This window comes from Taeniopygia guttata, chromosome 4 (genome assembly GCF_048771995.1).
Source record: "Taeniopygia guttata chromosome 4, bTaeGut7.mat, whole genome shotgun sequence".
NCBI classification, from domain to species: domain Eukaryota; kingdom Metazoa; phylum Chordata; class Aves; order Passeriformes; family Estrildidae; genus Taeniopygia; species Taeniopygia guttata.
In genome coordinates, this window is record NC_133028.1 from 53,648,565 (window position 1) to 53,665,830 (window position 17,266).

At 38.9% G+C, this 17,266-nt stretch overlaps 1 protein-coding gene across 3 annotated transcripts in view; it reads left to right on the forward strand.

The window, feature by feature from the left end:
* Positions 1-660: 660 nt before the first annotated feature.
* The window catches only part of TECRL (trans-2,3-enoyl-CoA reductase like), a 58,627-nt gene continuing 42,021 nt past the window's right edge, over positions 661-17,266 (forward strand). For 2 of the 3 annotated variants that reach the window (XM_072928612.1, XM_030271738.4), the window contains exons 1-2: positions 661-964; positions 14,162-14,213. In XM_072928612.1, the coding sequence (XP_072784713.1) occupies positions 731-964; positions 14,162-14,213 (286 nt within the window). In that variant the 5' untranslated portion in view covers positions 661-730. The remainder of the gene's footprint in view (positions 965-14,161; positions 14,214-17,266) is intronic. The other variant, XM_002191090.6, reaches the window with a different exon arrangement.

Consider the following 17,266-nt stretch of genomic DNA (forward strand, 5'->3'; position numbering starts at 1 on the left):
TTGTTTTATGTAGTCTTTATTCTTACCATTAAAGCTCTTGTTTTATTGCAGACTTGCATTGTAAAAATTGTCAGGAAAGAATAAGAAAATAGTAAAATGATCCAAACCCTGAATGAATGCCTGTAAGGTTATAATTTCCTTTCCTTCAGTTGATTTTCCCTGGCAGAACTATAAGGAAAGCTCTACCCCATTAAATACCAGAAAATCCATAGTGCTAAAGCCAAGCAGATATTTGCAAATATCCCCTAAATTTTGCTGATAAACTCGTATTATTTTGTTACTAGATATTTCTAGAATAGATGGCATCTGATGATGATGATTGTAGAACAGGTGACACGTATACCTATACATGTGTGTGTACATGGATATTTTAAACATCTGTCTCAGTAGGTAACAGTGGAATTCACTACATTCATTTCTGGTTGCTCCTCTGGGGCTCTGGAATTTCAGGACGTCTTGTTTCAAATGCTGTTTTAAATGAAAAAAAAGAAAATAAGAAAGGAGCAGCAGCATCCACACAGGACATCAGGATAGCAGATTAAATATAGACATGGATTACAGAGCCATTGTTTTCACTCCTGCTAAATAAGACAGTACACTTAAAATGGAATGCCACTTGACCTTTTGTGTCTGGTCGGTCTGTGACTGTATTTAACTGCTGCAGGGAGGAAACATTTTCCCCTGGAACTGTCCCCTGCTGATATGAGGATCGCTGCTGCTGGGTCACAGCATGCTCAAGAGGCAGAATCCCGGCGCTCCAGAGCACAGGAGGGATCTCACAGCCGATGGAGGAGCTCTGCCCATGTCTCACAATGACTCGCGCTCTTTTTTCAACTTGTCTCAGCTGGTGCTCTCTGCCGGCCAAATCAAACCATCACCAGCGCTCAAACATTCAAAAGTCACGTACTTTGAAGTAGAGATTGTTGATGTGCAAAGCAAGAAGCAGATCTGCATTGTGGACAAGGTGAGTGCATTATCCCAGCACGCTGGGGCTGTGCCTGGTTCACACCAGTGGTGCCAGTTCAGGGACTTGTTTTCAGTGTGGTGTGGTCACGTTCTGTAGTAGAAATACTTTCTTTCCTTTCTCTGGGAGACACTGAGAATTTTGTGAGTCATAGCCCTGGGCTGGTCTTCTCCAGGATTTTTACAATTAATCCTGCACTGGTTTGTTTCAGACCTCTTGGCAGCTCTGTGGGCACAGAGTTACGTCCTTAGGCTGACTCTTGATGCTTAGTTACAGTGTCCATTTCAGAGCATGATACTTAACATTTATTTCAGAATGGATACTAATTTTTAATACATTTGTAAAGCCTACCATCTCTGCAATACTATGAGTATTTGCTGGTACCTAAATGTACTCAACTATTTCCTGCTTATTAGATTGGACCAGGCAATTAAATTTTTTTTTCATTTTAAACAAAGGGTCTTAGTGAAAATAGGTGCTTTGAACTTTTGTTTGGTTTGTTTATTTGTTTGTTTTAATAATGTGAGTAAAAATATAACCTGCAGCCCAATTGCATAAATAGAATGAGAGGACTGGGTAGGATGGAAGTTCATGAACCCATAAGTAACAGCAGTCTCTTTCATGCCATGAAATTTTCAGCAAATTAGTGGAGTTTTGGCACTTACTGTTTTTCTAGAAAAAAATTCCCTTATCCTCATTGGCAACAGCTGGAACAGGTAGATAAGTTTGTTTCAAATACTTAATGCCTTTGAAATATGCAGGGTGGAATGCTACCATATTTCCAGTGTTCCTGGTCTTTTAAAAGGCGTTTTTGCAATTTGTGTGCCTAGTTAAAGGTAAATGTCTCATTTGTTAATTCTTAATGGGGCAAATTATCTTCTGCTATTTTTTCTAACCTAGCCAAAGAGGAAACATGCACAAAATGGTCAAAGAAGAGGACTATTAATAACAATTTTGACGGTAGTATTCACATGACTTTATTGAGTGATATTTACACAGTTGTTAGCTTATCTACATACATTTAGAATTAAGTTTTGATCAAAAGAAAGATAAATCTGTTTCTTATCTTGAGCTTTCCTATAATGTCATTAAAATATGTATAGTACAGAAACAGCATTAGGCCAAGAGCCAAGTTTCAGGAATCCTTTCATGCTGCATGCTACTGGGATGATATCAGACCTGTGTTTTAACCTTTATTTTGAGTTTTTCTGACCCTGAAGATTTTCTACACCTCCTCCAAACTATGAACTCTGCCCCTGTAATGGTGAAAAGAGAGACATGAGTGGTGATTGCTAAATAACTCTATTCAGAGGTAAATACACACAGGGTAGCAAGAACAGCTGCAAGTCTCTGCTCAGAAACAGAAATATATGTTCAATTTACATGGCCAGCAGCAGAGGCTTTAAAAAAAAATATTTTTGGCACAGTACCAAGGAATCGGTACAAGTATAGCACAAAGCTGAGATTTCCAAGACTGCCTAAAGAATTTGGTTTCTGAATGCTCATTCACCTGGCTGTTTAAGTCCCTTAATTTGCTGTGATAATCCCTAAGTAAACCCTGAAGTTATAGAAGTTGAGTTCGTTTCTTCCATGAACACTTGTTAGTATTGGTGAACTTAATTTCAGTTTCCTGTCAGAGCAAACAGGAGAGTGGTGTACTGGATTATGCATAATTTTCTGTTTAATTCAATATAACTGGTACAGGCCCAACATGACACTTCTAAGGCCTGTTTCCTGTTTGTGAGATAGTTATGATTAACTTAATTTCTTTGGTTTGCATGTAATTACTGCTTGCCAGAATAGAAGATAATAGGAACCATAAATTTTAAAATGCATGTATTTAGATTCTTATTGCATATTGCTAGTGGTTCAGAATATTATGATTTAGCAAATGTATTTAAAACATTCTTAGATTAATAAATCTAAAGTGAAAAACTATTGTAATGGCATAGAGAAGAACCCTTTCTTTCTCCACCCAATAAAAACTAAGTCAGAGCGATTCATGCTCTGTGGTTAAACACCAGGAGCTGCTTCCAAGAGGTTGAGTTTCTCTGAGATCCGTGCATGTGCCTATGAATCCCATTCAGATTAGTGGAGCTCTGTAAAATCTGCAAAATTATTGTACATTTAACTAGTTCTGGTATTTAGCAAGAAAAATTTTCCTGTCCTCAATGCAATATCAAGATTTTATAAAAGGTGTGTTTGGTTTCTATCATCTTGAAAAATCAGTTGGCATCAATCCAAAGTTTTGAATCCAGCACAATTATGTCTCTGAATTAATTCTCATTTTAAAAAAGGAAAACTAGCATTATTTCCTTTCGTTTTCTTTCCTATCTTACACTTTTGGGAAGGATCAGTCACATATATTATAAGTCTTTAACTTATTGTTATTGTCTTTAACTTCAAGGAACAGAATAAATACTTACTTGTTTTTTAAGCCTTTAAAACATGTTCACACCATATTGCAGACTTTTCCACAACCAGGAAAGGCAGAAAAAAATAATGAAAGGAAGCAGAAGAAGAGAAAAATCCCAGACATTTTGGTTCCATAGTCATCTCCTACAGGAGCTGGGTTTGGAGGAAAATTACCTCATCTTGCAAAGTTCTTAATCTTAAATTCACATAAGTCAGCAACAGTGGCAGTTTATTTTGCACAAGCATGCTGTGAACATGAAAATCTTTATAGAAGTACAGTTTCTTTTATTTGATATTGTCAACCTGCTCTGGGGACTTTCTCTGCTATGGATATGACATTATGCAAGTAGTTTGGTGCACACAAGCTTTTCCAGTGAGTTACTTAAAGAATTTAGAAGAGAAATAATAGCAGCATGAGATCTTTTCCCCCAGATTTGCTCTTGAAATTGATTCTGAGGTGATGTACCATGGAGAAGAGATTTCTGATTTTGGGGCATGGGGGAGAATCCCAAACCAGCTTTAGGGCTTTTTTCCCAGTTATTCTACAAAATGTCCCCAAACTAGGGGAAGTAGAGAAAGTTATTTAAACTTAGGCTGCAACTGTCCTTAAAAGCAGTATATAAATGCTCAGGAGGAGGTGTTCTGGGAGTAGGCACTGAAGTTTAGAGGAGCTGTATGAGCAGCCTGCTGCTCCACACACTGCCCATGACAGGACAAGAGTCCAGGTGTCAGGGCCGGTTTGCAGGACAGCATCCTGGGTTTTCCTTCTTTTTTTCCCCGCTCCCCAGAGAGGCAGACCCAGGAGAAGATGTCTCTGAGCAGAAAGGCTCTTATCCAAGCAGCCAAAGGCCTTGCAAGAGTTGGGGCCTGAAAGCCACACTTAGGAAAATTTAGCCAAGAAATTTGGCCCATATTTTTACAGGCAAGGATGGCAAGCAAGAGTTGAGTGTCTTGTGGGCCAATGTTCAACTCTTTAACATGCAGAGCAATACTGCATTTATGTGAAAATATTCTGTAGTTTAAACATGATCATGCATGTTTCTTGCTCAATGAGTGAAAGAAGTATTTAGCAAGGAATAAATCTCTTCTTTGGCCAGTGTAAAAAAGCAGGTGAGCCTAGATAACCAAAAGTCCCCTTTTTCCTTGCAATTTATTAATTTGTATGGATGAAATTCCTATCTCTGTGTAAAGACGAAAGCATGTAATTAAAGATTTCTTGTAAGAAATATTTTCAATTAAATAGCATCACAAAGGGTCTAAGGATTTTAGCTTCTGTGGTGCTTCCAAAAAGCCAGAGAAAACAGCAGAACATGCAAAAATCATCAAGTCTTATAAATGAAAGAAAACAATTCCTTTTTGTACTTTTAAAAAATAACCCACATTTTTTGCCACCCACAACTTATAAAAAATACATGGCCACTCAAAAACTGTTTCCCTCATACATTGTTCCAAAAACTTGATGTAGGTTGGTTTTAAAGTTATTGATGTGCAGTGATTTGATTTATAAATGCTGTTAAAGCAACTCATAACTATTTCTTTTATAGCATTCATTCTATAATATTTTTTTCTTCAAATTAACTTGTAGTAAAATGTATTTTCCCACAAACATAGTGCAATGTAATTAACTTTGCATGACTTGCTTTTAAGGCAGGAAATGTTACACGGTACAGATTTTACAGAATAAATCACCTCTGGAGAAACCAGCAGAGAAAGCCTCAGAGCTCAGTTGTTTTGTGCTGTGCGATTTTGCAAGCTAAGCTGTAAACAGAGGTGCAAACTCAGGTTTTGGCTACTGTGCAGTGACACCCCCCCCCCCCCCCCATCCCCCCTCTTTTCAGAACACTTCCTTAAGCCTGCAGAAGAGGTCTTGCTTCTTCAGGTGTGCAGGAAGAGCCTTTTTCCTTGATGTGTTGCAAAGATAATGGAGGCTACTTTCCTATTTTTCCTTAAGCCAGCTCTCCATCCTCTACCCAGTGCCTTCTCCCACTGAAACGTCTTTGTAAAACCCAGTTGAGATAATTGAACATTTACGGCTCACAGTACACACTGGAGGAACTTGTAGCTGTATGTTTGTGAGTTCTAGGCATTGTTTGCTGTGCAATGCCTACAATGAATGTCATGGGAATATTAATATTTTTAGGGAATTAAAATGCCTTGCACACAAATCTATGCATCAACCCAGTCACTTGTACATATTCAACACTTCTTGCACTTAAATATTACTGTGTGTATATCACTACATCTTTTGCCAAAGATGAATTGAGCTTATTCTGATTGCTCTGAAAGGCCTGTTTTTCTCTGAAGGAGTTATAAGCTTTTTGTTTGTTTGTTTGTTTCTGTTTTGTTTGGTTTGTTTATTTGTTTGAAAAGCACCTGAAGCAGCAGTGTCTTTGTACCTGCTTGCTGTGGCTTAACAGTACAATGAATTTCTGCTGGCATGCCAGCAAAGCCATTTGCATGCAGAAATGCTGTCTCTGGTATCAGAAATCTCTTTCTCTTGCCTGTGGGTTGCTGCTCTGTCACAGAAAGTGAACAGCCGAGGAGAACAGTCATCTCTTTTGCACAGTCAGCTCTAGCAAATAAAAATAACTTCTCACATCATGGCTTGGAGGTTAGACATACCACATTCATTTTAGGTGAGCGAGTGCAGTCATTAAAGTAGGCAATGAAACTCTGCAAAGGAACTCTTTGCAGCACCAGAACATTGCCTCTGATGTCAGGCTCTTCCCATTAGCATCATTCTAGGGAAGCAAATTTCTTTCCCAGGAAAGAAATGAATACTTTCATGGCCATTTTAAGTATTCCCCCCTGCTAAATGTTTCAGTTCTAATATTTCATTTCAGAGGACTGTGCATTTTTCTCTACAGAGAATGAGCAGAACCTGTGACCATCCATAGTGATCTCATTTCATGCAGAGGATTTTTATCATAATTTTTTCTCATTCAAGCAATCTATCATGAATGGCATGCCACCTCTGATGCCAGAGATACCAAAAGGGGCTGAATAACCAGCTGTGTCAAAGTAGGGGGCTCCTGTAGTGAGAAATGGATGCTGAGTCCCACATACCAGCAATTCCCACAGCAAAATGGCTGAAGGGACACAGACACAAAAATAGCTGGATGTAGGCTCATTGCTGTGGAAATCCTCTTTTTTTACTTCCTTTTGGAAGGAGGATTTCATGGTGTCTTGTGTCTTTCACTGTACGTTTTCACGGCATCCAGCACAACAGGGATCTGGGGGATCCTGAGAAAAAAAAAATTTATAAAATATTTGTCTTTTCTTACCTGTAAGCATTGAATCTTATGCACAGCCCACAGTGCTGGAAGTGATGACAGTAGTATTTTCTTCCTCAGTTATTACTTATACTTGGTAGAGTAGGTAAACATATTCAAATTCTGTTGTAGCAATGCATGACACTTATTTCTTCCTTCACATAATTTTAATGTCAATATAGCTACGGATGGTTTCAGATGAAAAGAGGCAACTATACATATTACTTTTTGCTTGCTGTGAGATGGCTTTTTAAATGGAATACCTGGAGAAATGGCCTTTGATTTTTCTAGAAGAGAGAGACTGGGGAAGGGAGAAGCTGCTAACTTTAGGGCATTTAGCATTTGCAAAGGGATAATTTAAAGAATTCCAGAAGCTACAACAGATGACTAATGCTTCAGCTGATACTAATCAAAGTGTAGAAGTGCCTTTAAATGACAGATTTTATACATCTCTTATTTTAGATAAAAAAAGTCTAAGCCTGGGGGAAGAAATAAAGAAGCAAATATAATAAATATTTTAAAAAAAAAGTTGCTTCAAAGTTGAGCAAAAACAAGAGTGAATTTATGAGACACTGGTGGTGCTCCAACTCTTCCTGAACATTCTGGCCAGCAGCAAAAGCCAGCTATGCCACCAGAGCAGTGAATATTGCCAAAATTTTATCTATAGAGACAGATTCCCAGCCAGTGTGAAAATGTCCTCTTCCCCACCAAAGTTATGACATTTTACCCCAGCCACACATTTGCCTTATTGCATCAGAGATAATTCAGAGATTATTGCAAATTATAAACGTACTGGAGCAATACAAGATCATAGGGAGCAGTAAGTGTTTTATTAGTCTAATACTTAACAGCACAGCCCATGATGGAAAGTTAGGTGCATAATGGCATCTCTTATAGGCATTATTAGCATTAAAATACTTCTGCATATGATTTATTGCTGCATCAGAACATGCTTCAGGTTCTTTCTGAAATTCAATGTGTGATTCTTCACAAAACACCTGAGCCATGTGGTCATGGATCTGTAAATACTCAGCAGTATATGTTAATGCTATTATTGTATCTGACTATGTTTAAACAATTTTGGATTTTAAAAAGTCCTTAAAATGCAAGCTATTCTTCCTTAAGAGCTACATTTCTTGTGCTTCAAAAGAACAAATTGTGGCAATCAGAGGACCTCTACCAGAAGTACAGCAAGCATCTCTTCATTGCACTTGGTATTGAATAATGAAAAGTACTTGCATTTCTAACAGACCTGATGCTGCCTGGTTGTTCTCATATATCACCCTCATTTCCCATTCCTTTCTGCTGCTTCTCAGCTTCCAACTCTCCTCCACAGACCTGCTTTATTAGCCCTGCTACTCATAGATTTATTTGTTTTGCCAAAATATATTCTTCTGTGAAATTTCTTTTGAGTTGGTTGATCTTTTGGCTTTTTTTATTTCATGCAGTCCCCCAAATAGATTGTGACAATCTTGTGCTAAATATTGGCTGAGTTTCTTGGGTGCCCTTCTTGATTTTTAGTTTTAGCAGTGTGTGTAGATATAAAAAAGCAAACAAAAATCTATACAGCTATTTGATAGAAAAGGGAAGACAAATTCAGAGGTTCCACAGCTCAGCCATATGCTTTATCTGTGCTAGAACTGGGAATCAAAATTCCAACAAAAAACATAAACAACACCCTGAGCCTCACTTTCCTTCTGAGAAATATGGGTCAAAATTACTGCTTATTATTCTTTATTGTTTATACATTGTTCAATAAAACAACACAATATTTATTTCTAATAAATATTATAATTTTTAAAAAGTTTGTTATTTGCGGTTTTTATTACTTTATTTTTTGTCAACTATTTTGCTTTTAAGTGCATATCCCAAATGTTGTTTTCTTTGAAAATGACAGTGGAAAAAAATGAGTCTTGAATTTTTGATGAAGTAGAATTTGGGAAAGATTACATTACAAATTAGTTTTGAAATATTTCAATCTGTTATGACACAATAAATATTTCAAGTTCAATTTATTTTACAACTTAATAGTGCATTTATTTGCATATGATTTCCTATTGGATTATTTTTGTTGACATGAGAGCCATGTGTTACATTATTTTGCACTATCAGGACAGCTGTGTTTTAAAATAATGCAGAAATAATGAAAGTTTGATACAGATGAGAAATAGAAAGTAATGACTATAACACATATAATCATTATATGAATACAAAAAAAAAAAAAAAAAAGATTTTCCAGCATGTGCCAGAAGCGAATTTTTAAATAAATTTCTATTCCATTTTTTAAATTTGAAGTCAACACAAATTTACACATCCAGGGATTTGCCAGAAAAATTCCATTTTCCTGGTAGAAAAGTGTTGTGACAGTGGCTTCCCAACAGGTTCTGCTATTCAGCTGCTGAGGTGAACAGTAACATTACTCAGTTCCCCTTAATAAAAGGTCACAGGGCATGGGGATGTACCAGTCTAGTCAGATTTGCTGAGAAATAGGTGTGCATGTTGAATTCTGCACACCTTCTCTCTGCTAATGAATTACATTCTCTTTACTTCCCCTCTCATATTTGGCAGAGAGAGAAAAAGCTCTTTTTTTGTGTCTGACACGTTTTCAGGCAATTTCTTGCAAAGAGAGAGGATTTTTTTTTTTAATAGAAATACCCAGCTATCAGTACAAAAACAATTCATCACCTTTAGAGACAAACTTGGCTGGTGTAAATTAACATGACTGCACACAGCAAGCATGTGGTTATGTGTATTCTTAGCTAATTTGGCCCACAATCACTGGAAATATTAGTCATTCAGATTATCTCATATGCCAAGGTTCATGTGACCAGATAATAAATAATCTGGAAGATTGCTCAGTGAGACAGCCCTCTACTTACGTACGTGTGCTGGAAACTACCTCAGCTCAAACCGTAATTCGGAATATCTGCTGCTTCTGGCAAGGCTGCATTGAGGTCAGAGCCAGCTGTTTGGTAGCCACTTCTCTGCAGTCTGCTGAGTAAAAGACTGGATTCTACACAAAGCCTTTGTGCAGCTGCTGACAGCACTTGTCTGTGTGTAGTTACTTCTACATCATTTCCATGGTGAGCTCGTTTATTTATATCTCTTTGGGCATGACCAGCACACTGGTTCACCAAGAGAGCTGTGTGGGACACACTGGGAAAGGTTAAAACAAAACAGTGCCCAGTTTTTAATTCTGACTTTGAAAACTGACAATAAGAAAGCCAATCTGATCTAGAAGTCAAATTCACAAAATACAGAAATCAGCTAGAACAGTGTTTTGCTAATTGACTTTCTTTGGAATACTACTGGTTTCTTATAATACATCATGGTCCCAAAACAAGGACAGGGTGCAAAAGCAGTAATGATGAAGTATTTGTTGAGTGCTGAATTTGGAAATCACCTGCCTTTCCCATTAGCTGGTTATCTGTTTTGCAGCCGATCCTCAGCTGCAATAAACTGCTGTCACCCTTTTGAACAAATGTACTCTGGCTGAAGATGGGGCAGTGGTTAATGAGCAATGGGAGTGGCAGAATTTCTGAATTTCTGCAATTATGGAAAATTCCTGTTACAATATAGGTGACTTAGCAGCGCAGTGGTACTGGCACGTCACAAATAGAAAAAGGTATTCAGAGAGAAATGTTGAATGAAAGATTACTTATTTGCTGAAATTCTATTATTCAAACTCTTATTGATATTCTGCTGACCTCTAAACCCTACAATAATTCTTTAGTGCAAGAACTGTGTGATGCAATTACATACAGACCACCAGATTTGGCATAATTCCTTGACTTATAAATGTGAAAGAGGTATGAAAGTGGATAACTATCTGATTAACTTGCACTCACAAAAGGTAGTGTTAAGTTCCCTTAATATCTTCCACTTAGTACTCTTCCTTCAGTTATAGCACAAAATACTAATATGGTATTTTAAATCTTAAAAAGAAATGTGATGCTTTGTGCATTGGTGTCTGAAGGAAGAATAGAACTGGCGTGGATGACCCAGAAGGTCCTTTGATTCTTGAATTTCTGTAAATGAAAAGTTTACTTCCATTGGCTTCAAATGGAAAATTCAAAGTTTTCTGGCTGTGGAAGTACAGGAAAACCAGGATTTGACATTTTGAAATCATCTTTTTCTGAATGAAAAGTGTAATGACTGCAACCCACAGCTGTAAAATATGCATTTATTCATAACATTTTTTTCCAAAAAAAGTAGTCTTGAACCTTACACATGATAGTCATTTACTGGAAAGTTGACTACACTTTAAATCACATGTTAGACTACAAGTGAAGAAGTTGTAGGGAAAAGCTGGCTTGACCATCAGGCTGTAGAAGATACATACCAAATAAGAGCAGAAATCCATCTTGCTTTAAACAAACCAAGGGCGGTCTCTTCACTCTGCTTTGCATATTTGTAGAGTGCTGAAATAGAGGAAAGAAAGGGTTATAACACTTTTAGAAATAATTCAAAAGAATGAAAAGAGAGTAAGACTAATAATTACAGTGAAGTATTCCAGGGTGTTTTATTCAGTTAGCACAAAGGGTAATAAGAGCAGATGCTTTCCCAGTCCTTACAATTCCTTAGCTTGTATTGATGTACATTGAAAAGAACAAAAGATAATTAATGGTCTATGAAGAGGACACTCTTAGTAGTAAGCTGGTGTCTCAGCATCCATCTTCTCATTGATCAATATTAGAAACTATAATTTCACTGGTTGCTTTATGAGATCTTTAGAAAACGACGCAGAATTATCAAGATCATAAAAAAATGTATTTCATTCTTTTGTGGCTATAACCTCATTATTCTGCCTGGGCAAGGACACTGCGATTCTTCTATGTCACAGCCCATTCTGAAGGGGGAAAGTATTTGTGTTATTCTTCAGCTGGTGACCTGTGTAGTTTGTCATGAGTGGAAGGGTCCTTCTCAAAGGCAGCTGGCTTATATCAAACAAGTGTCCTGCTGTCGTCCTGGCTGCATAAGAGCCCTGTGCCTTCCCGGGCTCCCCACAGCCTGCACGGAGCCGCCAGACCGCAACTCGCCAGCCCAGCACATCCCTGGCCATGGGCTGGCAGGGCTTAAACCAGCTCAGCCTAAAGCAGTTTGGATGTGGCCAGGCACAACAGTGTCCTGCTAATGAACTCTACCTGGCTCAGGGATGTGCAGGGCATGGCCCTTCCAGCTGCTGCTGCTGGGAGTGCTGTGTGCTGCTGCCCATCACCCCCCAGGGGCACACGGACCAGCTCCTGGGCTACAGCAGGACACTGCAGCAGGACACTGCAAGCACGTGGTAGCTTCTAAACACCTGAGGCATGTGGATGGCTCCTCAGGTGAACCTAAAACATAAGCTTGGATTCATTTTTTAAATAGCTGAAGTTAGGTGATGTGAACCCCACTGCTGCTATAGCAGGATTTGGAGGGGAGAAAGCACTGATTGTCTCAGGATGAAAAAAGGGAGAGGGATGTAGAGTTGCTAACAAGGGCTCGGCTAGACATTTTGAACAGATTGAGAGCAGCTCTGCCTTGAAGTCAAAACATACTCAGGAGAGCTAGAGTTGGAGACCTGGCTCTGTTTTGAGCCAGCACTGCCCTGTAAGCATGCTAAACTTTACAGTTTTTCAGCTTACTTTGCCTAAATAGGTTGATCAGCTTACCAGAGCATAGGTTGGCCCTAGCTACTCTATCCCAGAACCCATCACAGTGAGGTGCTCATCTGTAGGGATGCGGGCCCTGCAGCAGTGTGGCTTACACTGCATTTAGAAAGCCAGCTCATCCTTAAACTGGAAAAAACCATCCCCATCTTTCAGCTGGCAATGCCAGCTCTGGGTACCTGCACACCTGCCCCATGCTAGAATATATGACAGATTTTGGTCTGCAGGCTTGTATGCTTAATAGATGTTGCCAGCTAACAGTGCTTGCATCCATATCTGGTGGATTCTGGGCTCCAGGCCTCACAGGTGGGAGATTACAAAGTGTGAGAAAGCAATTTCAGGCATTTTTAGAGGTTTTGAGAACATAACACCCTCAAGTCTACAGATGTTGCACACATGATGGGAAAAATACACAGAGGCTTTGGGAGATGTGCTGTTCTACTGGGTGTTGCATGGAATTGTTTAAGTGCAACAAAGACAGATAAAATATTTTCTTTCCTTTTTAAACTAAGAAAGATAAAATGGCTTCTTCTACTGTTTCCTGTAGCTAGGAAGAAATGGGTCTCCAAGGGCAGTGTATCTTGCCTAAGACACTGACCTAGTACAGTTCGGCATGGTTTGAGTCAAAACACTTCTTGGGGAGAGGGTAAAAGGGTAATCCTTGGTTTCAAGGAGTCTAGGCCTTGATTTGGGTGGACCTGCCATTGCTTACAGCCACATTAGAGAGACAAATCAGGGTTTAGGTGTAGTTTCATCTACAGCAGTTTCTGTAAATGCCCAGTGAAACCCTCTGTAACTGTGGAAAATAGAGTGTTCTCATCTAAACCCAAGATAAAACTTACAAAAGATCTGTACTTTACTGCCTTTTAGCACAGGTGTCATTTTACATCTTTAGATCACTGAAGTCTGTATTGAGCTCTCTGCCTGTTCATATTACTGGAAGCAAGTTGGGTTACTCATAAGTATTAAAAGCACTTCTACTGTATATTTGCATTGAGTGACAAATTACATAAGAGTAAATTTTTCTTTCTGCACTGATTTGTTCCTTTAGAGTCAGCAATTTTATTTTGTTGCATCAGTATTTCTCCAAATTCAGTCTTTTTGACAGAACAACCTATGTTAAGGTGCTAAATGATCTCTACTTGGGAGAATTTCTTATGTTCTTCTCTATTCGTTTGCATGGTTATTGTCACAATCCACTAATAAGTAGCTCAGCATGCTACTTCCTCAAGAGTCCCATTGCCTTTCCCTGTAAACAAAAGGCAAATCCAAGTATCTTGCTCTAGTAAATTCTAAATGTGTTTCTCTGGTAATTTGTACAAAGGATATTAAGAAATCAATATACATAATAAAATAGAGCCTAAAAAGCCTCCAAACAGCTCTCTAAAACTGTGACATCTGAATTGCTTCAGTGCACATGAGCAAAAGCATGCAGAAGCAAAGTCATTTCACAACCTACCACTTTTGCTACTGCCTTCTCCAGAGAATCCTTTCATGTCTCCAGGACATGGATCTCAGCATGCTTGAACCTAAATTTAAAGCTAAATCCTTCAAGTTTTCCCACTGTTTTGATCTAGGGAGCAATTATTGCATCAAGCAGGGCCAACAGCTTTCCCTCTTGACCCTTGTGCATTTATCTTTTCATCGACCAAACAGAGGTGGTCAAGGTGATGTATAATTCAAATTTGGACAATCCTTAATAACATACCAACCTGTGAAAACAAATTTGCTGATTTTTTTCATTTTAGCCTGAAGGACTTGTAGACAAATTTAAGCATCTCTTCATTGGAGAGTTGGAGAAGGGATCCCAAAGTGAAGAAGAAAGAAAAATTAACCCATATGCATTTTGCTTTCTTTTCCAGGTACCTCCAGCATCTACTGTTCTTGATGTGAAACACAAATTTCACAAAGCATGTAAGTACTATGGTTACCAGGCTGGAGACATGGTTAGAGGCCTTTCACTTAGAGAAATTGTCAAATTTATTTTTCAGAAATCTCACACAAAAGCTGAGACTGGCCTGACAGCTCCAGAGCTCAATAAGAATAGTGTTTGAATTAAGGTTCTATTGTAGCTGTTGCAGATGGGAGAGACTGGAAGGCAAGAACTGCATAATTTATCACTGCCAGCACATGAAGGGCAGTAGTTTTTATCTTGTTTTTAACATTATACAGTGTCATTTCAAGACCAGTATTGCATTTCTTCTCCCAGTGTTATATTGGATAAACTTCAGTAACAATAGACTGCTTCAAGGTGGCCATAAACTGACCATGTGGACCAGAAAGCTGCTGTAGTGGAGAGTGACCTCAGAATGATTAAATAACATCTGGATTTAGGTTAGATATACAGAAGAAATTCTTTATGGTGGCAAAGCACTGGCACAGGCTGCCCAGAGAAGCTGTGGATGTCCTGTCCCTGGAAGGCTTGAAGGCCAGGTTAAATGGGGCACTGAGAAATCTGGTCTAGTGGGTGACATCTTAGATACTGAGCTTTCATTGTTTTTACAAAAAAGGCTGTGTTCAACTAAAGGCTGGATGCCCTTTACAGGAAAAAAAAAATGGTTGTCAGCCACTAATATGCTTTAGTTCAGAGTAGGGTAAGTAGAAAAAGCATTATGCTTCTCCTGTGTCCTTATAATTTTATAAAACACTAAAGCTTAAGGCATTTCTGGTTGCACACGGGTTCAGTTGATGAAGTGAAAGGCTGTTAACCTGACTGCTCTAAAGTTACTTATTTTCCCTCCTTGTAAGGGCTTGTAAAATACAAAATGGCAAAAGTTCAAAAGCCACACTGCTGAATATGAAAAGATTGAGTGAAGAAGTTTTAATATTTCAATAAGAGTATGTCCTCCCATTAGTTTGTCAAATGCAATGCACTTCTTCCTAGAATCTCTTAAATCAATTGAAACTGGATTTATATTGATGCAGTTTAAATCAGTTGGAGAACACTGGCAATGAGGTTTATGCCAACATAACTGTAATGAGGTTTTTAATGGATTTGGGCTAAAATGATGTGAGATTGTGCATATGCCATTTTAATGGCACCTGTTTTGATATTAAGAGGCATCTTACTCCTCAAGTGCCCCCAGTGATGTAAGTATTGCTGAGTATAAAGTAAGACAGTAAACATACAACAAAGCATAGTATACATCATGAACCAAACCTCTGTCTGTGCAGTGTATTACAGCACATGGAAGGGCTGGCAAGTACCTTCAATGCTTTTTAAGTTCTCATTTTTTATGTTAATTCATCCCATTCCTGGGAGTACACTGTATCAGTGTCCCGTGTCCCTTCTCAGTTCAGCTCACTGCTTTGATCTCTTTTCCAGTTCAGCCTGGATGTTGTTGTCTCATGAGGTTCCCCCCCTCTGCTCCTCCTTTCCCAGTTGCAAAGATCAAACCTTCACTTTTTTCTCTTTGTATAGTTAGTGGGATGACAGCTAATAGAATACAGTTCTCTTAGGCAAGGGCTGAGAAGGGGCTGAAGCTGATCTGTGGTGCCTTTGGTTAGCATGCTATTTCGTACCAGCTCATGCATTCATTTCTGTCATTTTGTGTGTGCCAGACTCATATGTTCCCCTATAATCTCTCATTAAAACACACTCCTACGCACACCCCCTTACAGTCTCCCTGTCTGCATACATTCTCCTTTGATCACCCATGCAATTAAGCTTTCTCCTCAGCTGGTGTCTTGTCAGCCCTTCAGTGAGAGGAACCCCTGTGCAGCAATTTCACAAGAATCATCTCTGTCACTGATCAGATTTTGCTGCCTGATTCAAGAAAGAAGGAAAGAGACTGAATTATGAATTGGAGCACAAGTTGTTAGTCATTAAAATAAAAGAAATGGGATGCAAGTGACACTTGCCATCTTACTGATAAGTAGTTCCTAAGTTAGTCCAATATTAGTTTGGATGTGTGTTTATACAAAAGGCAGAACATGGATTTAGAAGTCCAGGAACAAACTCTGAAGTACTCCTCAGCCCTCACTTCAGCAAAATTGTTTCTACTGAAACAACCCCAGAAAGACCTAACTTTGTGCTTTTTGTGGTGCTGAGTTCAGGGGGGCAATCCCAGTTTTATCGCTGGAGGTTCAGGGATCTTAGTGGAGAATAACCATTTAAGACAAAGTGCTGTTTTCATGGGCATTCAAAGGCTTTGTCCAGATTGAGGCTGTTTTTAGTCGTCCCTTGGCTGCAGTAGCCACTGCCCATTGGAGGGACAGGCAGCACCAGCTGGGGTCAGCCCAGAACAGCAGATTCCCTGCTGCAGCCCCCTCCAGCCAGCAGCTCCACAGGGGCTTTCTGTAACAGATGTTAGAGCCAGGCTGTCATGCTTAATAGCAAACATCACACCTGCCCACCATGGATCTGTCTAATCCTTTTTGAACCTACTTACAGTTTTGACCTGAGCAAAATCCTCTGGGAAGGAGTTCCACAGTAAAAGCATGTTGTGGCAAAATGTCCACACATCTACAGCTTGATGTTTTCTGCCTGAGATTGAGTGGCAGCAGAGTGTCAGGGTGTCACTGGCCATCATGCTGAGCTGTCTGAGGTACATCTCTCAATCAAAATGCTGCTGTGCATGAGGAGACTTTTCTAGAATTTTCCTCATTCCCTTGGCTAGCTGGCAGAGATGGAACCAAGCCAAAAATGGAATGTATAAGAAAAAAGGCTCTTGACCCATTTTCTCAGTTGCTTATAATGAGTTAGCTACCTGGCATGTTCTTTATCTGTACAGATTATGTTTTCAATGGAGAAAGAAATATCTTGTAGGCTAAACTTCCTGAGCTCTTGTCCTTGGCAATAACTTTTCACCTTTAATTTATTTTTATCTTTGCAAAATGTATTGGACTGCTGGGGGAGGAAATCTTACAGATAGAAAATGAAAAACTGTAATAATAATGCTAATTCAAGTATCACATAACTAAAATAAAATACTCCTAGAACACGTAATATATAATATAGTGGAGTC